Source organism: Cryptococcus neoformans, chromosome 7 (genome assembly GCF_000149385.1).
Source record: "Cryptococcus neoformans var. neoformans B-3501A chromosome 7, whole genome shotgun sequence".
Taxonomy (NCBI): domain Eukaryota; kingdom Fungi; phylum Basidiomycota; class Tremellomycetes; order Tremellales; family Cryptococcaceae; genus Cryptococcus; species Cryptococcus deneoformans.
In genome coordinates, this window is record NC_009183.1 from 1,043,470 (window position 1) to 1,070,384 (window position 26,915).

The following is a 26,915-nucleotide window of genomic DNA, read 5'->3' on the forward strand; positions in this document are numbered from 1 at the left end:
CTTACGTGAGTCAATCCTTAAGGGCCTGTTCGGCAATGGCGAAAGTGGTGATCTTGCCAAAATCACCAGCCAAATTTGATTCTGTTCAAAGAAGTCACGACGTTAGATCACCGCCGTAACTTTGACGCTTTCGTCCTGATCGGCAACGAATGACACTTCTACCCCAAAGTCACGGGAGAAACTCACCTCGACATGAAAAAGGCCGAACACACCACTCAAAGTTGCCAGGTCGCGCATAATTCGGTTCAACTTTTTGGGTCTGGGAGAAAGTCATAAACCACTGTTCGACAGTGCACGCGTGACCCTTTTAAAATTGTCAAAGCAAAAACTCATATTCTCTGAAAGTCACAGAAATTTTCTGAAACATTCGGAAAGTTGCCGAACAGGTTCTATTATTAAACCTCAAGATCGCCGACGTAAAAGCTAACACAATTGCAGCAAAGCTTTGGCCAGCCCTGACGGTTATGAACGGGAGGTTTACGTTGTCAACAACATGCTCCCTGGTCCTGTGATAGAGGCTAACACCGGCGATACTATTATCATACATGTCAACAATCATCTGCCTGAAGGACAAGGTATCCGTAAGTATATCTTCTCATGCATAAGGTGATGTCGTGCTGCCATTGTCATTAACTTCCAGTTCAGACTGGCATGGTTTGCGACAGAATGGCACGGCTCTTATGGACGGTGTTCCTGGTATAACTCAGGCAAGTATTCTCGGAAAGGACAGAGAGTTAATATGATTGACACGTGGATTAGTGTTCTATTCCGCCTGGAGGCTCATTCACCTACAATTTCACCGTAAGCCATCAATCCGGCACGTTTTGGTGGCACTCCCATTACTCCAATTCCATGGCCGACGGCATTTGGGGACCGTCAGTTCTCCTGACTTCTATAACAACTTATCACAGCTGATAAGATATCATAGCCTAATTGTGCACTCGGCCAATGAATCCCTTCAGAGGGGACGAGACTATGATGAGGACCGAATCGTTTTTATAACTGACTGGATGTAAGTATGACCGTTTTTCGATGAGGCTCAGCTAAGCATTGGCTATGGCAGGCATGATAACTCAGAAGTCATCGTTGCAGCTCTAATCTCTCCAGAAGGGTACAGAGGAGTGAGTAAAAAAAGTTTAGGGATTAATAGCCAATACTGACTGTAAGAAAGAGCACTGTTCCTCCACAAGGTGATGCGATTCTCATCAACGGCCGTGTACGTGATTTTACTGGCAACAACGATAACCCCCACGTAGACTTACCATTTACCGCTAGGGCCAAACCAACTGCACAGCTACTGGTTCCTCGTCATGCTTCTATCCCCCACCTCCGGAGATCCAAGTGCCCGTCGACCGCAGGGTTCGTCTGCGCATGATCAGCGCTTCCTCTCACGCCATGTATCGCGTCTCTATCGATAACCATTCCATGGAAATTGTCGAGACGGATGGTACTGCTGTTTACGGACCTACGATCCATGAGATGTCTATCTCATCTGGAGAACGATACTCTGCAATTATCAATACTACTGAAGGAAAAGAAGGGGATGCGTTCTGGCTGAGAACAAGCGTTGCTCTGGCCTGTATGTCGCAAGGGTCTACTCAAGTGGGATTGGCGGTGTTGAGATATACGGGTAATGGCAATATTACTACTGCTGAGCCTCGGACTGAAGCTTGGCGAGTCATTGACGAGCCTGTGCTGGGAATTCTTGCTGACAACATATTTAGGACTGATTTAGCGAGGCATGATACTCCTTGTGTTGGGCTTGACGAAATGTATGCTCTTTCGTGAGTGTCTATCCTTGTCCCTGCTTTACGAGATTTATCTTTGACGGTGCTCAGGCCACGAGAGCCTCTGAACGCGTCCAAAACAGCTTTGCAAAGTCGTGTCCTCAATAGCAAGCTGGGTACCTTCGTGGACGTCTATGGTACCTCCTTCGAAGGTTACGTATGTTATCTCCAATATTATCCTTAAGGAAGAAGACGCCAACGATCGCTTAGGGATTCAATAATGTAACATACCAGAACCAGATAAACGACCCTTTACTTTCCATCGTCCAGCGTGGTGGCTCTTGCAACCACTCATTAATAACCAACGCAACTTTTCCAGATATCGGTGCAGGTAACATCATCATCAACAACTTAGATGCCCAAATTGGTCATCCTTATCACATTCATGGCAACGAGTTCCAGGTGATAGGACGAGGCTTTGGAGCTCTCACTCTTGATGACCTGTCAAACATTGAGTTTATTTTGGACAATCCTCTGAGGAAGGATACAATTTGGATGCAGGGTGGAAGCTGGTTGGTATTGAGGATCATAACAGATAATCCCGGAGTGTGGGCCTGCCATTGTCATATCGGATGGCACCTTGCCAAAGGAAAGGTGGGGTGCAATGTTACTTCTCCAACTGATCTATTCGCTAATTGTTTTGTGCAGATGGCTGTAGTCGTTGTCCAGCCAAAAGCGATAGAAGATATCCAATGGTCTGAGTCTTGGACGAATGTGCGTTAAAACTTCTTCAGCACGCAAAGTATAAGCTGACTCATTACTTGATTCAGCTCTGTGCTAACACTGATCCCAATGCATTTGGTCCAGCACGGCGTTCATTTCCATGACCCCTCGATGTAGTACTCTACGACAGTTCATGTACCCTAGTCTTGGTTCGAGAATGTCTGGACATCTTATGTATTCGTTGGTTTGCATTGGTATTGACCATTGAGAGTGGGTACTTTTTCTGGTAAGCAACTCTTCGATGCATTCTAAACGCCCCGTCAGTAGACGTTGTACCACTATGTAACCCCTGAGTGAATGACGTCAACAAACACCCCTCCCCTTCCCCTTCTCCCCTGGCGAACTCATTTATCACCTCTGTACCAAAGCTTTCATCTCGACCCACTTTCAACCCGATACCTTCTCCCCTATCAACTCCGCGCCAACCCACCTGGAGAGGTAAGAACCAATTGATGCTTACAGAGAGGGTTTTGGACGGTTCTTGTAAGGATACAGAGGAACGGGGGTAGGAGGAAAAGAAGGAGAAGGACGAGAGGAAGAAAGGGAAGTAGTTTTGGGGCGCTGAGGGGAGAGAGAGGGAGGAAGAAGGAGAGAGGAAGGGTAGGAGGGACGTGCGAGGAGGCGTTAGGAAGGATAGAAGTCTGAGCTGAGGGTGCAGGGAAAGTGTGAGAAAGATGAGTCAGCTTGTAGAGCCGAGAAAGATAAGTATAAAAGGCGTAGCCTTTAGAGTAGATAAAATGCATGGTTCCAAGCAGCTTAGTCTTCTCAAACTCTCGAGCTCAGCAGTCCCAACGACTGAATCTAGTGCTCCAAGAACAACTGTAGACAAACGACCGAGGACACGAAACTATAGTAGCTTCAGGTGCTTTTCGACCTCCACGAGGACAGTGGCACCGCTACAGTCCTGTTGGCTGTGAGTGCCCATATCTTGCCTCACTCGACGCATCAAATGCTCGTAACCAAGTAGATGGGGGGGGGGGGGAGATAGAAGCCGCCGTCAAGACCATCGCTGCGGCGCTGTGGAGGGCCTATAAATAGGCGTATGGAGATGCTTCTGACCTAGATGCAGGGAGCATATCCTCCATCATCCCAAGGCATCCGCTTCTTTCGACCCCCCTATTCTTTTCTATCATGCTTCCACCAACGCTCAACTTTCTTTGCCGGTCCCGTGTCCCCATTACCCAAACCCTCGCGTACCTTGATGATAATTACCTTTTCTCTCATGTTCCCCAAGTTCGTAGCAAGACCACTGCTCTCCTACACAAACAACACATAATCAAACTCAAAGAGCGGGAGTGCAACTTGGTCAGCTTTGAAGAAAACAAGTTCGATGGGTTCAAGTTGTTAGGGACAATGGTGGGTGGTAAGGAAGGGCGAGAGGAGGTATTTAGAGATGGAGATCCGGGAATAGAGAAGATAGACAAGCTAAAGGACGTCCCGCATCAATGCGCTTTCCTCCTCTTGCGCTTCTGTGTTGATACTACATCTCCAGCTAAGCCTGAGGTCGAACGACTTAGGACCGTATGGGAAAATTGGACTCCAAGGTATTAGAGGAGATGCGAAAGGTGGAGATGAGGCAGAGGCAGGATTCTCCTGAGGAAGACGAGCTAGAGCGGACGGTATCCGAGTTGCTTATTTGGATGGTTTGGCTCGACCTGTCTTCTCTTAAAATCAACGCTCCCTAGCTTATCGATCCGCATGCGAAACCTCGGGCCCCCTCCTTCATAGGCTCGGCACCATCCTTTCCACATCCACCTTCCCTCCGCGCACCCGATTGTCAGAGCTCTGGGAAGCGCAACGTGACGCAACCTGCCAGACTCTCAATGGCATGCAACGCAGGAGGTTTACCGAAAATTCATCCAGATTGAGCTGCGCCTGACTTTTTATGATTCTCTTCTTCCAACCTCTCCGACTCTCCATCAATAAGTGGCCATTGGGCTCCATAACAAGACTCTGAGCAAACCCTCCGATGCCAGTTTGCCGCTACTGTGGGTCCGAAGCGCCTCTTGGATACGACGAGCATTGCCGACCTTGGAACTCTTTGCACCAAAGACGGTACAACGCCATCAACCGAGTTTTCCACCGCCACCTAAGCCGAGTCCAAGGGCGTCATCGTCGAACTGAAAGTCCCCCACGCAAACCGGAAAGCGAGGGAATGGCCTGAGGTATGAGACTCAAGTGTTCTGCAATTCGTAGACTACGACCTCAAAGCCCGTTCCTTAGGCGACCAGGATGCGCGACGCACTGTGACGGCGCCTTCCCCTAGGTAAAGCTGGCCCATTTTCGAGTGGTTGGTAGGCTCGAGAAGGTTGCGGAGGATGGGGAGAAAAGGGCGCCGAAAATCATTGTGGCCCGTGGTGTATTCCGACCGCTAGTCCCGTGAACCGGTGGATCGACGAGTCAACGGAAGGCGATGCCGAAAGACATTTTCTAAGGGGATGCAAAAGGAAGGACACCTTGGAGCTTGTCAAGGCGAGGGCCCTGACGTTGATAATTTGGAGGAGCTGTAGAAGGCATTAGGAACTAGTTTGATTTTGAAGGCAAGTCGAGCGAGCGTGCGAGGCAAGAAACGGAAGGTATTTTGTATTTTATGGAGTGTCGATCACACTATATAAAAAACCAGTGAATTGATGCTTTGTCTTGCGTGAGTGTACGGATATTCTGAACGAGTACTGATGGTAGTGGTTGTCGGTCGTGGCCATGATTCCTTCGCTTAAAAGGTTGACATCGTTTGTCACATTATCCTTTCTCTGCCGTCGTTGCTTATGGTGGAGTATTCTTGCTTGTTGCTGTTAACATGTCTTGCGAAGCCCTCGAGACAATAGAAAACTTCAAATCTAGGATACGGAGATTATTACGACGGAAAGGGACGTTTCTATCTTTCTGTCATCATCGCTGGTGGTCTTTTTTTACTTTCGTTTACGTACCGTATGCCTCTGCTTTTCGCTATACTACTTTATATGAAACCTCGATGATGAATCTGCATGAAGTGAAGGAAAACCGAAGAAGGACAAAGGATGCTGGTGTTCTGGTAATCTTCGCTTGTTTATATTTCATATGGCTATGTATACCGTCACGGTACTGCTTATTCCCACAATTCACATTGTCAAAAGGGAATTGAATGAAGATGTATGCAGTAGGCATGAAAGGCGTACAAGTAACAACTGAGCAATCTCTATTATGCCATCCCCCGATCCTCTTGCCCCTTGCTGCTCTCGAGCCAAACAGCTGGGAAGATACCATTGCCTGCAGGCCTTTTTTTCCTGGAAGCAACGAATTCAACGGGTTGATGTCGTCTCAAATCTAGGGCTCTTGAAACGGCTGGCTACTACAGTCAGTTGATACTTCCTATGAGTCTCAGGGAGCTTTCGTGAAAATCTTGGCACGCCGTCGTCATTATGGACTACTCTCGGCGACGGAGCGTCTAACGACAAAGGCGGGGCAGAACCAATGTTAGGGAACTGAACATAGCGCACTTTAGCTGCATCCAACATCATGTACTGTGTATTAGCATGACCAGTCTTCACGATCAGCTGCGCAATTTCGAGAGCTTGGAAGCAGCATTCCGATCGCATGTATCAGATGCCCGTGCGACAACGAAGCAAAACATGTGTCATCGCACATGTATCATGCACAGCAGGTGCCTGTTTCGGTCTCGGCCACCCCAAATCTCAGACGATCATATCTTCGCCGAATGATAAATATCAGTTGACACCTATCCGGTTATCTGGACGAAGTACGGCATTCTCCCATATATCTCGGAAGAGGCTGTTCACATAACGACACTTCCGGGAGGAGCCGTCGTACAGCCAACCTTCCCAGGGAAATGTCACTCGCACGCCTTGCACCGTCGTCAGGGCTGTTTCTATCAACAGATGACATACTAAAGTAGTGCGAAGCATAGGCCGCCAACATCTTTGCATTTCAGTCCTTTCCCAAAACTTCGGTATCACCCTGTAGTGCCTATTAATTAAGGTCAGCTCCCGAGTCCGACAGCTCCCTGGCTCCGGCTTGTTTCGCCGTTCAGCGCGGGCGGTTACCACGCATAGATAGGATAACACCGCGAAAACATCGCATTATTTATTCCGATGTCCTTACTGTTACCGGTGAGAGGTCGATGATCTAAGGAGCCAAATTGGGAGACGTGCGCTGCTCCACGGGAATGGGTGTACGTTAGTTTACAGCGCCCCAAAGGTCGCTGTACACTCCGTGCCCGGTCGGTTCCCACAATCTTTCGCAGGTATGACCCCTATCCGTCCTCTGCCGTATGCGCGAACTTCAGGTTCACTTGTGTCGTACTGCAATCAGATGGAGATCACCGACGAGCGAACTTAAGGTTTCCATATTCAATTAGTGACAGTCAGTATCCGACGGCATAACGACTATCCTGAAATAGCGACAGTCCTTTCTTTATCAGTATGTCCCTGATTCAGTCTTCTTTCGGGAAGCGAACATGGATCACGGGCAAAGCAGCAAGCATGGACTTGGAACAGCAACCACACTACTGCCAAGGGTGCGATACATCATTCACAGCATTGTGAGCGCATGCCCGATATCAAAGGCCATCAGAGAACTTGCTTCTGACTTTGTGCTACAGCGGATATCCGGTAGGAGAGACATATATAAGCCTGGTTAACTGAAAAGGCCTCATTTTACAATCAGCTCTACATAATTGGCCTCCTGAAGAGCAACTTCTCCCTTCAAGTCCAGAGTATCAACCCTTATCGGCACTTCTGAGGCATTATACTGGTGTAATATCTTATCTTTATCCTAATCGGTAAATATTTCTTTCTCTTCTCTGTCTCGGTACTGTTCCGCCGTCGATCGATATACGCCAGCAGCCTTTTCCCATTCTTTCATGGCTACCTGAAGCGCTCCAAGATCGTCGAGTCAAGTGACCGTACTCGTGCCGGGCCTTGCTGTCGCTACCTGATCAAAGTCTTCCATGAAAGGATGAACTGTCGCCCTCCTACACTCAGACGGTGCGACCGCTTTAGCTTCCTTGCTACTCTTTTACTGCGCTCGATACATTCTACTTTTGAATTCAACCTTCACATCGCATCTTCCCACTATCAACTTCAGAATCTCCATTTTTGTTTCCAGCGTCCATAATACTCTATGCTAATAGGTCAATTTAGCTATACCGACGCTCACAGTAATGCGGGGGTTAGCCAAGCTTTTCTTCCTATCCTGTTCCTTCGTTTCGCTGGTCAGCAGCGAGAAGACTGATGAGTGAGTTGATGTCGTTGAGTTTCGCAAGGTCCAAGGAAGGGCTAATCACTGTTCAGGTCGCCAACCGCGGTTTCTGATAACTATATGCCGAAAGCGACAGCAACCATTGACCCTAGTGTATTCGCTCTTTCAAATGACTTTGAAATAACAGATGTTCCGACGACGAGAGAGTATACCTTCGATATCGCGTGAGTCGGAATTTAAAGATCGCGTATTTTAATCTGACGCACAATTGCAGCAAAGCTTTCGCCAGCCCTGATGGTTATGAACGGGAGGTTTACGTTGTCAACAACATGTTCCCTGGTCCTGTGATAGAGGCTAACACCGGCGATACTATTATCGTACATGTCAACAATCATTTGGATGAAGGACAAAGTCTCCGTAAGCATCAGCTCATATCCTGCTCATATTCGAAGACGCACTTTTAATGTACTAACTCTTAAATCCAGACTGGCATGGTTTGCGGCAGCTGGGCACGGCTTTCATGGACGGTGTCCCTGGTATAACTCAGGTAAGAATCCCTAGAAACCACAGGAATTGGTCTTAACTGATAAATTGGTTAGTGTCCTATTCCGCCTGGAGGCTCATTTACCTACAATTTCACCGTAAGCCATCAATCCGGCACGTATTGGTGGCACTCCCATTACTCCAATTCCATGGCCGACGGCATTTGGGGCCCGTCAGTTCTCCTGACTTCTATAGCAACTTATCACAGCTGATAAGATATCATAGCCTAATTGTGCACTCGCCCAATGAACCCCTTCAGAGGGGACGAGACTATGATGAGGACCGAATCGTTTTTATAACTGACTGGATGTAAGTATGTCCGTTCTTCAATGAGACTCAGCTAAACATTGACGATGGCAGGCATGATAACTCAGAAATCATCATTGCAGCTCTAGCCACTCCAGAAGGATACAAAGGAGTGAGTAAAAAAAAGTTTAAGGGTTGATAGCCCAACACTGACTGTAAGAAAGAACATTGCTCCTCCACAAGGTGATGCGATTCTCATCAACGGCCGTGTACGTGGTTTTACTGGCAACAACGATAACCCCCACGTAGACTTACTAACACTTACCGCTAGGGCCAAACAAACTGCACAGCTACTGGTTCCTCGTCATGCTTCTATCCCCCACCTCCGGAGATCCAAGTGCCCGTCAACTGCAGGGTTCGTCTGCGCTTTATCAGCGCGACCGCCCATCCCATGTACCGCATATCTATCGACAACCACCCTATGGAAGTTGTGGAGGCCGATGGTACAGCCGTCTATGGGCCGACAGTCCATGAAATCTCTGTCGCACCTGGGGAACGGTACTCTGCAATTATCAACACCAATGAAGGGAAAGAAGGTGATGCGTTTTGGCTGAGGACTAGCGTTGCTCTAAGCTGTATGTTTGGTGCAGTAAGTCAGGAGGGATTGGCGGTGGTGAGGTATACGGGTAATGGAATGGTTAGTACTGAGGAGCCTCAGACTTCTGCTTGGTGAGTTACCGAAAAATCTCAGGTTGAACTGGCGCTGACAATATATTCAGGAGTGATCTAGCGGGAGTTACCGTTCCATGTACTGGACTGGACCAAACATATACTCTTTCGTGAGCATTGGTTGATTTCTCTTGTTTGAATTTTTTTACTAATAACTACGTAGACCACGAGACAGTCTTAGTGCACCTCGGGAACCTTTGCAAAGCCATTTCTTCAATAGCGAACGAGGAGCCTTTGTGAATGTTCTTGGTAATACCTTCCAGGGTTATGTATGTAATTTTCTATTTTCCAGTATTACATTCAAGGGAAAACGTGCTGACAGTTATCTAGGGGTTCAACAATATCTCATATCAGAACCAAATCTTCAACCCTCTACTTTCAATCGTCCAACGCGGAGGCTCCTGCGAGAACACATTGGTATCCAGTAGAACTTTCCCCGACTTCGGGCCAGGGAACATTATCATCAACAATCTTGATACCGTCATCGACCATCCTTACCACCTGCACGGCAACGAGTTCCAGGTGATAGGACGAGGTACTGGAGCTCTCAGTATTGATAACCTGACTAATATTGACTTCACTTTGGACAACCCCGTGAGAAAGGATACCCTCTGGATACAGGGTGGAAGTTGGGCGGTATTGAGGATCACAGCGGATAATCCTGGAGTTTGGGCCTTGCATTGTCATATTGGGTGGCATCTTACTGAGGGAAAGGTGAGTTTTTATCCTTCGTTCGCCCATTCACCCACTAAAATTGTTTATCTAGTTGGCTGTGATTGTCGTTCAACCAAGTGCGATTGGACATATGGAGAGCCCCGAGTCTTGGACGAATGTGAATCGAGCTTCTTATTTTCAAAGAGCTTTTGCTAACTTATTTCTCCCTTTAGCTCTGTGCTAACACCGATCCCAATGCATTTGGCCCGGCAAAACGCTCATCTTCTCCGTCTATTCAATCCTCTAAGACATCCAGTTTCCAGTATCTCCGTGAAGTCAAAGGGAAGGTTGTTAAACGTAGAGGTGCGCGAGAGGCGTGAAAGACCGCTCGGGTTGGAAGAATCATTGGCCAATGATATGAAGAAGAATTAGGGGGTTAACGCGGCTTGGTACGAGAAGGGGTATTACAGGCCACTCTATCTGACGGACTTTTTGGTTAACTGGGGGTTTTATATTATTCCTTCAATGGACTTTATCAAAGAATGCTCATCTAATCGTGTACCTATAGCAAACAATACTTTCTTTTACGATAATGCCATCAAAAATTCGATAGCATCATTTCAGTCACTCTGATGTATTTATGAAACAAATGCATGATGCTATAATAGTTCACAGGGTGGTCATCGGACACAAATGAATTGCTTCCATTCCGGGAAGAGGATTGCATACGTCTAATCCCGTGAATATTTCGGGAGCGAGTGAGACATCTTGTTTCTTTGCCTTCCACAACCAACGACAATATCCCCCCCTCTCTGAAACAGCTCTTTCTTCGCGTCTGGCTTGGACGCTGATCTCTCTTCTTCTCTCTCATAGCGGCTGTCTCGTCTGGTATGGGTTACGCCACGGAACTCTGCATCGGGGAGCAGCATGCGCCGCATTGGTCTCAACCCAGTCCGTAAGTATCTATATGCGTGATCTTGGTAAATAGATCGCAGCTCGGACGAACTTTGTTCCGCTCAACCTAGTTCAGCTACACAAACCGTTCACACCAACTGAATTAGAAGGTGCATCCACCCCTTATGACCAAAAATCGTAGGGCGTAGCAACGGGTAGAACTCAGTTGTAGCTTTGCTGCAGCTCTATTGTTATACGTAATCTACAGTATGCTAGCATCACGAACCAATTGCATCCATGAATCCCGCCATGTAGACTTCCAAGCCTTACATAATCCCAAATGTTATGTTTCTACAAAAAAGTGTGTAAATATTACATTAGACCTACCGATTATGACCTTACACCTTTACTCGGAATGAGCGACGGCGACTGGGATGACAGGGGTCGAAGCTGACTGAGAGACGATCTGAACAAGCTCCTGACAGAAACACCAAGCGAACGAAATCAAAGGCCTATTTATAGGTCAGCTTTATCCGAAAAGCTCAGAGCGGCTTATTACAACCACGTACTTCGGCCTCAGTCTTTCAGAGTCTTCGTCGTCCTCCGGTTTTTCTCCGAATTTACCTTCCGCTAATGCCTGTTCCCATTGTCTCACATGAACTTCTTCGTAAGTGAGGGCGTAGCAATGACGTGCTACGACTTGCATGGGTGTGAGAGTCGTCTTGAATTCAAAATCATTGACAATCTTCTGCGCAGTCTCTCGAACATTGTTGACGAGGAGATTGTATGCCTCACGTAACGGTTCGTTCAAATTTTGGTCACGAACACGCTTTCTTCTCTTGTTCCGGATGGCAATACCAGAAGGAATCTCGGGCTCATACACGCGGTAACTTTAAGAGAGACAGGTCAGCAGTTACTAATGCCAGAGGCATTTTGTTGTATGAATACTCACCGCCTCATGTCGTATTGTAGATCCCTCTCATAGCTCGCTTTGAGGGGCTTCAACCTATCCAAAAGACTCTCGTGAAGGGGGAAGCGGGTGATACGAGGGTCTGTGGGGTATCCCATTTGTTCAAGATCGCTCGGCGAGAAGTGTGCATCGGCTTGCACCTGTTTCCCAAGTAAGGGCGTTAGCATGCAAAGCACAAATGAGCGATTGGCTTACAATTCGGAAGATCTTTCCGAGAATACCTGTGCTTTCGTACACCACCTTGACATCATCCTAATAGCGAAACGTCAGCGTCAATACCAAACTGGCCCCGGGAAAATGACCATACCTTGTCCATAAAGTCAGGCCACTCCTTCGGACGAAGGGATGGGTCAAGCGCTGCGGCTTGACCAGTTTTGGCAAAGTCGACGCTGGGATGTGTTAGCAAGTTTTGTCGAGTAGCTGAAAGTGATGGAAACCTACGCGGTCTATGACAAGAAAGAAGTATGACGGTTAGCTCATTGCACATAAAGAATGCTTGAACGACGTACAGAGTGAATCTCTGACAAATGCAGACACCTGGGATCAAAAGGTGTATACATATCTGAAAGTGCCAAATGGCAGTTGTCGACTTGTCCAAGGACGTCGTTCTTTATGATTGTCAGACTTTTCGTACAATTTATTCAGGAAATGTCATGGCGTACAAGGATATATTGGACGAAGTTCTACGAGGTCATCAACAATCGGCTCTGCCAGATTTGAATATCGTTGTGTACGTACCTCATTCAAATGCTTTTGAGTGACATGCTTCACACTGATAGGATCAGGAGCTTCGTAGTCCATAGGATCGTAGACTTTGAGAGATTGGACAAATCGCTGATCCCAGATAAGAGTGTAATCTGAGAACACGCAGAAATCAGCGCTTGAGATCAATAAAACGGCATCGATAAGCGTACCATCACCATCTAAATCACCACCACCAAGCCTAAAAAATATCACTGTCAGGCACTCATCGGAGGTCATGTAGTAATACACTTACATGCTAGGCATGTCTCGCATGCCCTGCGTGCTAAAGACGATGACGTTCTTGAGGTGTCGCAACTCAGGATTATCGACAGCCCACGCTCGACGGACATCACCTATGTTGAGATCAGTGATACTTTCAGGAGCCTGCTATGAACCAAAGCATACCGGGGTGTACTGAGACCAGGAAACAAATCAACACTGTGCTTCTGTTCCAAAGACGCAGAATGACTCACAGGCAGGAGCTCGACAGACAAGGACTTCGTTGACCACAATCTTGGGAGGCGACTCGTCATTCTCCTGGAATTGACAGAACACTTCGCCCTCTTTCAGCGTCCCAGTTTCATCGGCGATACCTACGAGGCAGCTTCCATTAATAGTCAAGCACCTTATAACGTCGGTTGATGTACATACCGATCAAGTATACTCCGTCCAAAAGTTTGACTCGTGCTCGCCATTTGAGGTCTTGCAAAGCTCGACATTCAATGATGGCAGCAACATCTAGAAGCAAGGGATTTTCGTTGAAGCCAGATTTGATGAGTTGAGCCAAAGGGAACTATAGGAGTCAAGTTCAGTCATTGCCCACAGCCTGATGGAACGGAGAGAGTAGCATTGACGACTTACATCGTTACAGAGCGCAATCAATTGTTGATCATTCTCCGTTACTGCATTATTCCAAACTCGGTCCTTAAAGCCCTTAATATCGGCAATAGCATCTTCAAAGATCCCAATGATGAGTTCATGGGGTACACCGTTGGCGCACATGATATTGATAAACTGTCGATTCAAAAAGGCGGCTTGATACTTGGCAATCTGGGAGTGCACATACGTCATCAGCGATATATCGACAAGAAAAAGAATGAGAGGTGTATGGATTTACTCTGATGACGTTTAGGTCCGCAAGATCACTTTTGAATTTGATCATGGAAGGACGGAGACGAATCTCATATTCATTGACCAGCTGAGACCAGTCAGACAATACGCCCTTGGCACCACTTGAAACCATGCCGTCAGTAAGAAAACGTGTGAACTGAATATGGGGAAACGGCTTACCCCAAACGGAACTGGATAGCAGAAGGTTGAGAGTTGATCCCAACCTTCTCATTCAACGCTAGTGCAGCCTGATTCAAAACCTCTCGACCAGCAATGCCGCACCCATCTGTAAAACATCGTCCGTTCCTTTCGATATCTGGAAGTTCCTCGCCTATGTTGATCTTCATGTTGACAATTCGACTGGTGCTGAAGGGCTAACCCATTCAGATTAGCCACTGATCGCGATTCGTGATTGTTTACACAAGAGGAAGCTTACCAGACCCATTCGCGCAGCATGCTTTGCGACGACAGTTTCGTGTACCGTACCCATCCAGTTTCGCAGCTCAAGACCATCGATGACCTTATTGTTGATGAACCACATTGCATGCTCTCTATAAAGATTAGTCATGTTCAGGAATGTATATTTACTCACTTTTGTTGGGAAGCGGAAGAAGCGACGGGATAGAAAGTCTCTCCTCCGATGATCAAACCGAACTGTAAAGCCCGACGAACACGAGCCATAATACCCACCGCAGGGTTGATGCTATCGATAAGCTTCATGTTATCGGCGATCTATACAAAGGGCCAGTCAGGTCAAAGCGAGGGAAGATTGAATGGGAGGGAATACACACAAAAAGCCTGTCCTCTTCGTCTGTGAACTGTACGCGAATGATACCGTCAAGCTTGTCATGGTAACGTCGGGTGACACTGTTGGAAGGTTCATACTGTGGTGGACCGATAAGAAGACGAGTGGGAGTAACTAATACCGTCCGGATAAGGACGAGATGGGGCTGGATGTATGGGGGCCTTCTACGAAGGAAAGCGGCCAATTCTATACGTCCGTAACGTCAGAATGCGAACACTCACGAGCAAGGCAGCCCAACTTTTACATACTGGGAATTAGATGCTTGATGTCACGGATCTTTTGCTGACTGAACAAGGCTTCCAATATACGATCGTGGAAAGCAGTCGAAGACGAAACCTTTCGAAGCATGGCGATCAACTCTGCTGTATCACCTGGAGCCATGATGCCGTGACCAATGAGACCTTCCAGCAATGTTCTAGTGGAGAAGGGGATTGCAGACAGATCGGGAGGGGCGTATACTCGCTTGAAGTCTTCACCAGTCAACACACGAACCGTCCATCGAGCACGCTCGCTGGTAAGAGACATGAGGTCCATTTCTGGATCCGCTTGCGCAAGAGCTCGGATCTTGTGAGCACAAGCCAAGAGTTTGTCATACTGTCTTGTTCCCATTCTAAAAACCCATCTATAAGTGTTCCAGAATGTTGGCTATTGGAAACTGATGACTCAGCATTCGGTCGTTAGAGATGAGAAACTGACTCACGTAAGCACATGGGCCCTCAGGAATGGCTGGAATAGCATTGGCATCTCGCTCGTTCTGTGATGTTCGTTAGTGGTTCACAAGACGAGTCAATTGAGTTTACTCACAACACCAGAAACCGCAAAGTCCAACGCTGTCGCCCGCCTTCGGTCGATCAAATACTTGGTACCGGCCATATAGTCCGGCGCCTTGTCTCCAGGGTCGAAAGGCGCAAAAAACTTTGGCGGTCGGCGACAGCTGACAGTGACAGTGACTTCAAGGGCATCTTTCTGTGTCAATCCATCAGGTAGAGGTCTCTTGGTGATATGAATACCTTGATGGTTGATATCGTCAAAAGACAGTTCTGCGTAGAGAGGGTTTAGAGCTGGTGGGAGAATTTTCGGGTCCAACTTCATTTCCGCTTTAATAACGAGTACTTCACGCTTGAGGTCGAAGGCGAGGATGGACCGACCGTGGCTTCTTTCGTCATAGCCTTTGATACAAGCCGCTCCGAATACCTAGGTATGTCAGAAACATCGATATCGAGAAAAGCTGAACACTCACCTGTGTGAACTGCCGACCTTTCAGACTTCCCATCGCAATTGCGTCAGGCCAGAACTGGAACCTGTCAACATCACTTGTCTCCGTTCGTTCTGGCCCCTTTCCGGGACGGGGCATGCTTCGCTGGCCATAATCGGCCATAAGACGTTTTATGAATTGCGGGTCTGAGAACTTGGGAGGATATGCGTGGATACCATACTTCGTGGAAGTCATCTTGACTGGAATTTCAGCTGGGGAGAGTAGGGGTCTATGGGCTATGCTTTCGCCTGGAATTCATAAAGAGCTAGAAATGAGCAAGAAGCTATAGAAAGGAGCTAAAAAGGGGCGTGCTCACAGTTGATGGTCTGCTAGAAGAAGTCGGCGGATGGCCAGAATTGGGCGAATGTTTTAGTGGAGCTTCCCAGCTCAATGATATTGATGTGGCTGGGGTAATATCCTGGCTAATTCTTACCGCTGACGGAGGAAGAGTGTGTGGTACGTTCGCAGAGTACCGACTGATCCCAGATTGATCGATATCTTGTGTTGAAGCAGTGTGTTGTAAGGAGCGCGCGGGTGACAGAAGTTGACGTGAGGTGAGGATGAAGAGGCCCGGATAAGGAGAGGGGGAGGTGAGAGGGGCGAGCTGTAATGCGGCTGACCAGCACAGGAACGAACGATCATTCCCGAAACAACAAAAGTCGGACAAAGAACTACTAACTTCAGACAGCGGCCATCGCCGCTAGATAGAAGAAGGACCGCCGGAAGTGTTCTCGATGTCCAGGTCCGGGACGTCGGCTCGACTGTTACTATGAGCCACTCATTTGCTTCGATCCTTCTTGCCAGATTGTACATCTATACTCCTCCACTTCATCACCCTCTTAGATCGCCGGAGATGACCCTAATAACCACATCTCTGACGACGTCACCCATCATGACTCACCCCGACATCCTCCCTGTCATCCTTTCATTCGCCGACAGGCAAACCCTCTCTCGTTGTATGCAAGTCAGCTGGAAGTTCTTCAACTTCGCCTCCCCTTATTTATACTCAAACATCCGACTTATCCCAAACGAAGCTGACGCTTTCCTCTACGGCGCGAGCTTCGGACCGATAATCATGGAAGATGGTTCAGAACGTGATCTGAAGCGTGAGCTTCTGGCTATGGTCAAGGTCCTCAACATTGAGAAACATCAGGGATGCAACGGTTTCCTAGCGACCGCTTGCTCTCGGTGGAGGGGACTAGGGATAGAGTTTCCTTCACTCAACGTCCTAAGAGTATGGATGGGTCCCAACATGTTCGAAGGCGGCTGGTTCAACTGCCCGTGGATACCCAATATGTCGCCCCAAAAACTCGTCATGCGAAATGTCACCGCTATCTCTGCCGGCAGCTCGTATACCTTTGCCCCCCGAGACTTGTTACGCAAAGTGCAAAAGGTTGTAGTGGTAGTACCCAAACTCCGGAATTTATCAGAGATCAACCAGGATGCTCTTAGATCCCATCGGCGTACTTCAGAGTCTCCGATCGAACCTGGGACAGAGACCGTCATTGTCTTCTGGACAGAAGGTCCAGATTCAGGTTGGTGGGCGGAGGCACCTCTTGCGGATTACGACAATATCATCGACCAGCTAGTCATGTGTTCTCTTGCCGAAGCAGATAGGTTGACAATCTGCAATGCTGGGTCAATATACCCTGTAGTATCTGAAAACGGAGACTGTGTTGCCTATGTTAGCTATCAGGAAAGAGAACGGGAGGTGGCAGCGGCGGTGAAGCGCAAGATTGAGCAAATTTCGCGGAGGCGAGGAGAACTGGCCAGACTGGGCAAGCGATTGGAAAGCCTAAGGTTCATGTCGTTTGGAGAATACTTGGGAAAAGAGGACTGGAAAGGGGAGTTCGATCCGGAGGAGATGGCTCCATGGGTATTATCGTAAACAGCAATACTGTGAGTCTGTACATCTCCGATGTATGAAAACAACATGCGCTAAACTTGTCGGATTTGTACAAAGTGCCCCCTTATCACCGTCCAACGTCATCCCCCGAATTTCACAGTCGCGGGCCTGGGCTATTAGTCAACAATCATCTGTCTAACCATCCACCTCTTCGACTCATCTCAACTGCATATATCATGAACAACCAAATCAGTTGGTGTGTGTTTAAGGGATCAGAATTTGGAGGCAGTGCAACCTACATTGTGCGTCAGACCTGGATAACAATCCACATGTAAAGATGATGTAGATGCCACGACTCTTTGGTCGTCTGCTTCTCTAGGAGAATGTGACGTTATATCTAGAGCTGGCAAGTCGGGCTTGGAAGATCTCGAGCATCTTGGGCGGAGAATGTAAGACACATTTGCTATGTATTGTTTTAGTTGATTCGGATTGGTAGAACGAGTGTGGATCACAAGAAGTCTCCTTGAGTCCGCCATACCTTTTGCTTGTTGCAAAATGTCAGTTCCGTCATAACCCATTTACGTTTCCTCTCAACAAATAGTCGCCTGAATTGTCCTAATCTTCCCCCGCTTCTCGAAGGTACCATCTTTGACAAGTATGAGTAGTGAGACAGTGACAGAGAAAAATGGCTGGATTGAGACGCATAATTCATTGATGATGAAGGTCTCTTTTGAGGCACTCCTTCATTTGCTCGGAACTTCAGTCTCTAGTTGCACCTTAACGCATGAGTCCCTCTTTTCAGCTTTGGGTTGGGGTTTCTCCCGCTGCTTGTGCTACAAGGGCCTATGGTGCGAAACTGTGACAGTTATCGGCCAGTATTCAACATGTTTGTCACAGGATGGGGTGTGTAGGCTGTTTCAAAAGATAAACTCTAGATGTCTGGTTCAAGATGGAGGACCGGGTGAAGACACTAGGAATGAATTGATCAGTAAAGGCAATTATTATTTAAATAATGATTCCAAAGCTAGCTACGCACCGATGAAGGCGCTATGTGCAGTTACGACATCCCTGAAGAATGTGCCCGTCTCTTCTTTCGCTTGATGGTCTAGTGCCGATGCAGGTAGTCAGCGGCATGACTAGCTTATGGTTACAAGCCTAACGAACATGATCGACACTAACGCTTTCGATTATGACAATCCCCATTAAATTATGTACGTACACCGGTCAAATGCCGGCACATTGATTTATGGGCTTTGCGCGGGTGTTTGTTCGGTTTGTTCGTGGGTACATTTCCGGGGATATTCAATTCCTTCAGCACCCTCACAGTTGGACGACGTACAAATCAATCTCCACTATTTTGATTAACCATCTCTTCTATACATACACCTGGTTGCGTAATTCGATCCACGAATACATATAAGAATGCTTTGGCTTAGCTAATTTGGATATAATGAGAACCGGACTCGTTCTCGGCCACCCCAGCCTTCTCTTCTTCTCCCGGGATCAGCGTGCGAGATCGAGCAACGTCCAAAGACGCCTGTACTGGACAAGAGGATTCAAAAATCTATCAAAAGTAGTCCATCACCTTTATGTCAGTATAACTTCTGGACAAGTGAGTGAGCCAACCCTACCTTATCGAGCCCTTCCACTAAGCCAAGTATCAGCGGTTGTATCGTCTTCCGTCTGTAATGGAACCTACGCGTCCGGCCCTTGGTCTCCACAGCTAAGAAATACCATGCGATGGCTTCAAAAATGTCCCAACATACCCACGGCATATACGTTTACCAACCAATCGCCAAATGGATCAGCACGATCGCGTTGATTTGGCGTTGCAGACTGCGATGACTTACCTTTCCAATGCTAATGTATATCTGTCAAGATTTCATTCATTATATGGCCTCATGGACTTACAAATCGGAGTAGTCAGTTGTACTAGAAGCGCCAAACTTGCATGGTGAGTATTGGTTACTGAATTCCAACAGATTGTTCTTGACTAACAAGAAAGGTTCAGTGAGAGCACCGCTATACCCATTCCCATCGACCTCTGTTCGGTGCTCAAAACTTCAGGACCATACACGGCTAGTAAAGGGATATAGGTCCAGCCGTATGCGCCATAGAAGAGGACTAAAGAGGCGATGGCACCTTTTGCCGCCGCTTGGTTAAAGTCGGAAGAAGGAACAGTTGCGGCTCCATGGGTAGCTATAGCCGAGCACACCATAGCAAGAGCCAGGAGTCGCGCAGGCGGTCGTACCTGCAATAAGCATGGGTCGGCGTCCTAGGCTGTCTGAGTAATAGGTCCCAATAAGCGCCATTATAAGCGCCATTATCAGTTCTGAGAGGGTTGACGCTAGTCTGGGGATATGTTGGATTGTGAAAGTAGAGTCAGCCCTAGGCGAATCACTTCAAATCAGCCAGATACATATATATCGACAATCTCTAACCCTTGGCTGAGTTGATTTCATTCGTGAATATAGAAACTATGGTAGCCAAAGCACTTCCAAACATTTTTCCGATCATGTCAATCATGCCAAATCAAGCTTGGCTGGAGAACTTACACCACGAACTAGAACATTCACTTGCCCATCAGCACTACACACATCTTCAGCACTACACACATCTTCAGCACTACACACATCTTCAGTTAAGGAGAGTATAATCGCGTGTTAAAAAAGCCTGAAAAAGGATGGCTTGAGTCACGTCACTTCTTGAAGAACGCCTCACCGCAACTCACCAGCAATCAGGCCACGGTTGAGAGGAGGAGCCAGCTCCACGACGTACGGAGCATCGTCTATGTTCACCCTTGATCATACTGTTGCCGAATTAGAATCAAACCCTTACCTGGCTGGAACATACCAACAGCGATACCCAGTAAACCTCTTCCGGTTAGGGACATCCCAAAATCTCGAGCGATCGATACGAGGGATGTGCCGCAAATGGCGATCAAAGAACCTAAGGGGAGTTTAGTGAGGTCATGACTGTCATGCTGGCAAGAGGTTGCTGATGATACTGACAAATGAACATCCCACCTCTTCGACCAAATCTGTCCACCTGCATGAAATGGATCGATCAAACGGCCCTTCAAATTACTCTTATCCAACGACCTACGAGAATAGGACCAACCCAGAAAGTGCTGCAAGCTCCTATAGGCCACATGGCAAATACGATCTGCAGGGAATCGAGTCAGCTTAATCCGATCCATCTTGTCTCGTCCAAACTTATACCTGTAGAAACCTGTTGATTGGGTTCAGCAGCTGATCGTGTAACCGGGCACATAATATTCAACTGACCTCTCCACTAACAAAGCCCCAATAATCCTTGAAAGTATCCATGGCATTGTACACCCTTTCAGCATAGGAAGGCCGACTTGCAGGATCTTATTATACCCACTTCATTGCGGTCATCGCGCTCACCGCGTATCTAAGGCCAAAACTCAGCAACTAAAAAGATAAAGTGAGTACCCCGACATGATAGTCGATATCAGAACGACCGAACAGATCGTATAGAGTTTGAGCATTCCACGGGACAAGAGATCGATACCGGTATTACGAGTTCGTCTGGTCTGCTTATCGTCATCGGCTACGATAGATCGTCCAGTGGTTGAAGGTATTTGTATGGATTCCTTGAAAAGAGTAAGTGATTTCTTCTGTTTCTCTGCCATGATCTGCGATGTTGGGGTAATTATTGTAGCAAGCGAAACCAATATGTATACGAAAAATTGTTTGTGAGAATCAAAAGATGCACCAGGGTTACTATCGCAACCATCTCTTATTCACAACCTTATAGTAATGCCTCCGGATTTATCAGAACAATGGAATGGGAAAAAAGAAACGAAGAGCCAAAGGTATTGTAACGACACCAAACTCATAGTGGGTCGAAGCAGAAAGAAGGATGAGTAAGGGAAGCCTGGTGATGAGAAAGGAATCACATTAGAGTGTTCACCTCGGTTAATCGCCGAATAAGTATCGATAGTGCATACTAGATACATTATCTCAACTACAAGACTCTAGATGAATTCAAATCGACTTTCACTAGTCTTCAACAGCTTCCGGGCATTTTCGCTGCCCACCACACGTTCCAATTTGAGGGCATCAAACCTAGAGTACAACACCCTGCTAGATACTTCCGCTTCGTCGATGTCAACTTCGTCCTCCGACTTGTTCTTTGATGCTAAGAATGGGGTGTCCATGAATTCTGAATAGAACTGAGCATGGTCCGGGAGAGAGTAAAAGACAATGGTCTTTGCGCCTCGGATCTTGTAGCGTCGGTAAAAGTGAAAACGTTCGGTAACAATAAGGAAAGCCTTCTTGCCCTTGAAAAAGAGTGTACGGGCGCGACTGATTTCGGCGTTGGAGGAGTATTCAGAGATGGCAGCGAAAGACACCTTGTCGGCCTTTCGGAGGTAGTTGGTAACTCTCACAAAGTCGAAGTACGAGGGAATAACGATCAGTGTGTTCTGTCGGGAGATGGCGGCCCGAAGAAGTGCAGGGATTGTCTGCAACGAACTATCAACATCCAAGATGCAATACAGACAGGGGACACTCACGTTTTCGGTAAAAAATTTCAATCTCTTCTCGACCTCATCAACAGCAGCCTCTCCATTCATACCCTTGGGTCCTTCCAAATCAAAGCGTTCAAACACCTGTCGCACACCAGGCCTGACTCGGTCCATAACTCCACCAAAATCGTTCCTCTCACTTCGCACCTTGCCTTGCAAGTTGTGACAAGACCTGTTGAAAAGCGCACGCGCCTCTACGGTGTCATATCTGCCAAAGATAATAGTTTGTCGGAGGTACTTGGCTCTGGAAATAGATACCAGTCAGATGAATGCACTCGGCTAAATTTCGGACGTACTGTGATTCGAGATACCAGGGTTTGACTCGCGAAAAGTCACAGCCATGAGGGCTCTTGGGGATTTGGTTGATATTGTTAAAGATGAACTACACAGAATTAGGTTTTCGAGCTGGGAGTTTATTAATGAAATTCACCTGAACATGTTCCCAGTTCTGCATCTGCATCACATCCACACCGTCCACAATGCAAATTTCCAAACTACTCAGCAAATCTGTGCTGTCTTCCCTTTCAGCTGCCATTTTGAAACCAAGAGGACTTGAAATTAGGATATCACAATCAATCAACTTCTCTTCGTTCGCAGGCATCATGACCACTCTCCAAGCTTTCCTAGTAATCTTGATGCCGAATCGAAAATTGTCGTCACTGTTTCCGCGGAAGTTCACGAGATGGTCTATGGGGAAGTCGGCGCTGGTAGAAGGATTGACGAGAGGATCTTCCTCGTCCTGAGGCAGAGAGAAAGAGGAGACGAAGGATCGCTGGTTCTCAATCTGAGTACCGGCAGGAGCGAGAGGGAAGAGGTGGGTCTTGATATAGCTAAGAGCAAGCGATCGAGTGGGAAGAAGGAACAAGACCTTAGGGCGGATAAAAGATTGGTCTCGAGGAGGCTCTGCAACCGATGTGGAGTTGTCTGATGAGGCAGCGTGAGCCAATTTTTCGTTGTTTCGAATAATTCTTCTTCGAGTCCTGGTGTATAATCATTAGCGTCATAATTATCTAAATGGCCATGTTACATACTTGAGAACATGATTGACAGAATGGATAACAGCAGCTTTCCTCATGGCCTCCTTGTGTTGACCAATCAATTGCGTTTCTGAGCCGTCTGCTTCACCGTCGAGCGAGTGAAGATAATAGTCCTTGTATGTTCCCAAATGGGACAAGTATGTTGACAAAAGGGGGATGGTAGCTGAAGAATCCTTGATGGCTGGCAGGAGAGAAGGAGTGATCTGAAAGGGCGTCAGCTAAGACTACAAAGAGGTAATGTACTCACTCTTGTCTTCTGATTTTCAACAAACCCAAACGCAGATTTCTCAGGGGTCAGTTCTACCACCCTGCCAAATCCTTTCAAGCTCTTCCTCTCAGACTTCCATTGGTTGCCTTCGGCTGATGACAGAGCCTCAGAAGTCAGAATTGGAGGAGCTGCGCTAAAGTGAATGTTGAAGAGATCTGTGTGGCATATCCCATTTCCCATTAGCGAAATCTTCAGGCAGGATCCTTAACCTACCAGAGGTTATAGCTTCCTCCTCTTTGTCTGATTGCTCGTCATCGTCCTCCACGATCTCGGCAGCATCGCCGTTTGCGGAATTTTCATTCATCTCAACGGTCTTTTCCTTGGCTTTTCCCTTTTCTCTTTTACCGCTGCCCTTCAAATAGTGGCTACCACTCGGTCCAACCTCTCCGCCCCAAACTACACTCTTCCTGCGTTTCTTGGACTCGCCGTCTTCTGAGTTCTGCTGAGTTGAAGTGCCTTTGAGGGAAGGCGATGAACGGTGGCCGCCCGGGAGGTCGAGTTCACGGGGTCGCTTGACGGCGCTGACGTTGAGTAGAGTGAGAAGCTTGACCTCCTTGGCAGTGCTCATGTCGACTGTCATTTTGAGGAAGTTGCGAAAGTGTAAGGATTTCCTTTGCAGCAAGTAATCCGACGCCTTTCAGAAATCTGGGAAATCTGAAAGCTGACAGCTTTCCCACGGTCGAAACGGAACTTTTTTCAACCTCCACTCAGCGCAATATTGGCAGCATATCAAGGGCCATCTTGGTTTACGTAAGCCTAAGTGTCTACCCGGTCTCAAATCAAAATCGCGAAGGCCGGCGCAGCCTTGTTTTCGTTGTTGCTCTCCGTCATTAATAAGTGTCCTGATTCATCCTCATTACTAGCTGATACAGCATACGAAGACATGAAAGGGTATGGCGAAAACGAAAACAGGGACTAAAATCAAATTCTATGTTGTTTGATGGTATGACGCACTGGTATATTGGAAGCTAACCTGAAATGAAGCTATTGAAATCACTAACCTCGCTCAGAAGATAGACATATATAGATATTTCTGCGATTAAAATCTCATTTAGTGAAATAAGGAAATAGATAGTAGAAGATGAAAAAAGATTTTCAGACAGCGGCAACGAAATAGTTATAGTTATAATCAGTGGGAGTCCTGTATTGGAAAATGTGAGCGATCATCCCCAGTACATTTAATATTAACTCACAGAGTATAGCTGAAGGATCCACTAGAGTCATAGCTCTTCACTGTCGTGCCGCTTCTCACAATTTTGCCAGTAATGCTACCAGCGGCGCTTGCAATACCGATCTTACTGACACCTGCTGGTAAGGACCAGGAACCAGTGTTGCTACCGCTGGTAATGGTTACCGTAGCGGCCGCCTTGAGGGCAACCCAGACGTAGAGATTATCATCGGTGTTGTTCCAATAGGAAGGGCGGGCGCAGGTCGGAGCCGTGGGGGTTGCGGCCTTTGGGTGAGGGCGGGTCCAGAGGATCATTTGATCACTGGCAGAAGGATAAGATCCGGTCTTGAAAGCGGGTGCGTAATAAGCAATGAGGTTGAGCCATGCGGTGTGGGGCATACCGGCGGTCCATCCCTGAGAGTTGGGCTGATCGGCTCGGATAGGACCAATGTAATGACTCTCTCCGTAATCTGACCAAATTTCATCAGTATGCTATGGTGATAGCGGGATTTGCCTATTCTCACCGTTCCAAGAGATGATCTCCGCCATGTCAAAGGAATTCCTCATAGAGATGATTTGCTCCATCCTCCTTGCCAAGAGCCAGTCGTCTGACCTGTAAATCCAGTCCTTGTTGTAACTTGACGGGGAATAGTAAGTGAAGAAGCACGGGGACACAGGGGCCATGTAACCCTTGCTGCCCAACGCTGACATATATGAAATGTCAGAAGAAGTGCTAAGAGCGGTACTGCCTGTAGGCCAGCCACCATTCCAGTTGAATTCGCCGTCCATCCAAGAGTTGCTGGAGAACGTTGAGATATCGGAGAAAATAGAAGGGAGGAAATAGATCGAAATGCCCTTGGCCGTTAAAAGGGAGCGGAAGTAGGTCCACCCAGCCGAGACAGATCCTTGGCCGAAAGTACAGGATTCACCGGAGAATGTCGAGACGAGAACTTTACCGTTATATGTGGCTTGAGCAGAGTGGGTGGCGTAGGTTGCGATGCTGGCTACGTGAGTGGCTGCGTCAGACGCTGTAGAACAACTCAAAGAAGAGACATCGAGCGACAAGAAAAGCTTGAAGGATCCTTGTGCCTTGGCAGCAGCATAGGCATCGGCAATACGGGCAGGCTGCCATGTATCAATACCGTAGTTGAGGGCGAAACCGTCGATACCGGCAGCAGAGGCAAGAGAGATATCGTTGGCCCAAATGGATTGTATGTAAGAGTAGGTGTTGCCGACCATATGGTGAGCGTAGAGGGCCTTAGTGCTTGAAGCGCTGGGGACCGCTGCCACACCGACAGTGCTGGTGACGGCAGCGTTAGCAGAGACGGTTACGCTGGTGCTGGCAGTAGTAGTAGATGAAGCTTTGGACGTTGTCGACGTCGTAGTTACTGAATTGCCGAGCTGATAGACACCGACGTAATAGGCACCGCCGCATTTCTGAGAGCTGTCACCAGCACAAGCAAATTGACATTGACTATTGTCGGCGGCCTTTGACGAATCAAGGGTGTTACCGCAGTAGCACTATGAAGAAGGTGAATATTCAGCTGGAAAGTTTATACCAATGCTCACCTCATTATAGGATTCAGTTCCAGCATAAGTATATCCAAGACCCGAGCAGTAACTATTGCAGACAGAAGGTGTCACAGAGCTACTAACCTTCTTGCTGCCGTTCAACGTTCGGTTGTCGCCGTTATCCTTGTAGCATCCAACGAATGTGGCAGCAGCAGAAGTGCTGGTAGCGGCAGCAGAAGTGGAGGTAGTCGAACTAGCTTTGGTTGTGGTAGAGGACGTCGTGGTTGTTGAGCCGCCGAGTTGATAGATACCGAGCTGATAGACACCGCCGCATTTCTGAGAACTGTCACCAGCACAAGCAAATTGACATTGGCTATCGTCAGACGTTTTGGAGGAATCTAAGGAGTTACCGCAGTAACACTAAGAGAAACGTCAGCTCCGTATGATGACTACAAGATACAATGCTCGGCATACCTCGTCATAGTACTCAAGACCGGCATAGGAATAGCCAAGCCCAGAGCAATAGCTGATGCAAACGGAAGGAGTCATGGTTGTGCTGATCTTCTTGTCACCGTTGAGCGTTCGGTCTCCATTATCTTTATAACACCCGATGTAGGACCATCCAGAGACGCTCGTCGCCGATGTCGCCCGTTTTTCGATGAGTGATCTGCGATGATACTTCGATTGTCGTTCAAGCCTAGGACGGGCATCGACAGAAGTCATGAATGCCAGAGCAAGGACGAGGAGTTGACTGTACATTGCGTGCGTTGATTCTTAACGCCGGTTTGACAGGTCCAGAGTGATGTCAGTCGCGTCGCAAATTGTGAATATTACTGGGGCCTTGTCGATCCCTGTCGATTATAGAGATGTTCT

The 26,915-nt window shown here is 47.6% G+C and overlaps 7 protein-coding genes across 7 annotated transcripts; 3 read left to right on the top strand and 4 right to left on the bottom strand.

Annotated features, from left to right (window-relative positions):
- Window positions 1-680: 680 nt before the first annotated feature.
- On the top strand, window positions 681-2,614 carry CNBG3540 (hypothetical protein; the record flags this gene model as incomplete). The annotated part of the gene is made up of 10 exons (XM_769280.1): window positions 681-707; window positions 760-875; window positions 929-1,012; window positions 1,064-1,121; window positions 1,172-1,216; window positions 1,276-1,673; window positions 1,725-1,784; window positions 1,839-1,944; window positions 1,998-2,501; window positions 2,558-2,614. 10 exons carry the CDS (start codon window positions 681-683, stop codon window positions 2,612-2,614), a joined length of 1,455 nt encoding a protein of 484 aa, XP_774373.1.
- A 5,054-nt stretch (window positions 2,615-7,668) lies between these two features.
- CNBG3550 (hypothetical protein) lies at window positions 7,669-10,258 on the top strand (the record flags this gene model as incomplete). The annotated part of the gene is made up of 14 exons (XM_769281.1): window positions 7,669-7,742; window positions 7,799-7,930; window positions 7,981-8,123; window positions 8,192-8,253; window positions 8,306-8,421; window positions 8,475-8,558; window positions 8,610-8,667; window positions 8,720-8,764; window positions 8,827-9,224; window positions 9,275-9,334; window positions 9,388-9,493; window positions 9,555-9,938; window positions 9,991-10,056; window positions 10,112-10,258. 14 exons carry the CDS (start codon window positions 7,669-7,671, stop codon window positions 10,256-10,258), a joined length of 1,875 nt encoding a protein of 624 aa, XP_774374.1.
- Window positions 10,259-11,178: 920 nt separating this feature from the next.
- CNBG3560 (hypothetical protein) lies at window positions 11,179-15,851 on the bottom strand (the record flags this gene model as incomplete). Its single annotated transcript, XM_769282.1, has 24 exons — window positions 11,179-11,284; window positions 11,342-11,662; window positions 11,725-11,882; window positions 11,938-11,994; window positions 12,050-12,131; window positions 12,184-12,188; window positions 12,252-12,350; window positions 12,405-12,425; window positions 12,481-12,599; window positions 12,657-12,685; window positions 12,740-12,839; window positions 12,892-12,900; window positions 12,960-13,079; window positions 13,138-13,279; window positions 13,348-13,536; window positions 13,604-13,718; window positions 13,777-13,970; window positions 14,033-14,147; window positions 14,189-14,328; window positions 14,388-14,587; window positions 14,650-15,046; window positions 15,102-15,155; window positions 15,206-15,595; window positions 15,642-15,851. The coding sequence occupies 24 exons, from the start codon at window positions 15,849-15,851 to the stop codon at window positions 11,179-11,181; spliced, it is 3,372 nt and encodes a 1,123-aa protein (XP_774375.1).
- A 658-nt stretch (window positions 15,852-16,509) lies between these two features.
- Window positions 16,510-17,544, top strand: CNBG3570 (hypothetical protein; the record flags this gene model as incomplete). The annotated part of the gene is made up of 1 exon (XM_769283.1): window positions 16,510-17,544. The coding sequence occupies one exon, from the start codon at window positions 16,510-16,512 to the stop codon at window positions 17,542-17,544; it is 1,035 nt and encodes a 344-aa protein (XP_774376.1).
- A 1,847-nt stretch (window positions 17,545-19,391) lies between these two features.
- Window positions 19,392-20,655, bottom strand: CNBG3580 (hypothetical protein; the record flags this gene model as incomplete). The annotated part of the gene is made up of 7 exons (XM_769284.1): window positions 19,392-19,408; window positions 19,501-19,753; window positions 20,058-20,137; window positions 20,234-20,290; window positions 20,356-20,451; window positions 20,514-20,550; window positions 20,608-20,655. 7 exons carry the CDS (start codon window positions 20,653-20,655, stop codon window positions 19,392-19,394), a joined length of 588 nt encoding a protein of 195 aa, XP_774377.1.
- Window positions 20,656-21,505: 850 nt separating this feature from the next.
- CNBG3590 (hypothetical protein) lies at window positions 21,506-23,942 on the bottom strand (the record flags this gene model as incomplete). The annotated part of the gene is made up of 7 exons (XM_769285.1): window positions 21,506-21,994; window positions 22,046-22,301; window positions 22,354-22,439; window positions 22,488-23,037; window positions 23,089-23,297; window positions 23,342-23,517; window positions 23,576-23,942. 7 exons carry the CDS (start codon window positions 23,940-23,942, stop codon window positions 21,506-21,508), a joined length of 2,133 nt encoding a protein of 710 aa, XP_774378.1.
- A 609-nt stretch (window positions 23,943-24,551) lies between these two features.
- Window positions 24,552-26,801, bottom strand: CNBG3600 (hypothetical protein; the record flags this gene model as incomplete). Its single annotated transcript, XM_769286.1, has 4 exons — window positions 24,552-25,000; window positions 25,055-26,051; window positions 26,100-26,462; window positions 26,517-26,801. 4 exons carry the CDS (start codon window positions 26,799-26,801, stop codon window positions 24,552-24,554), a joined length of 2,094 nt encoding a protein of 697 aa, XP_774379.1.
- Between the last annotated feature and the right edge of the window lie 114 nt (window positions 26,802-26,915).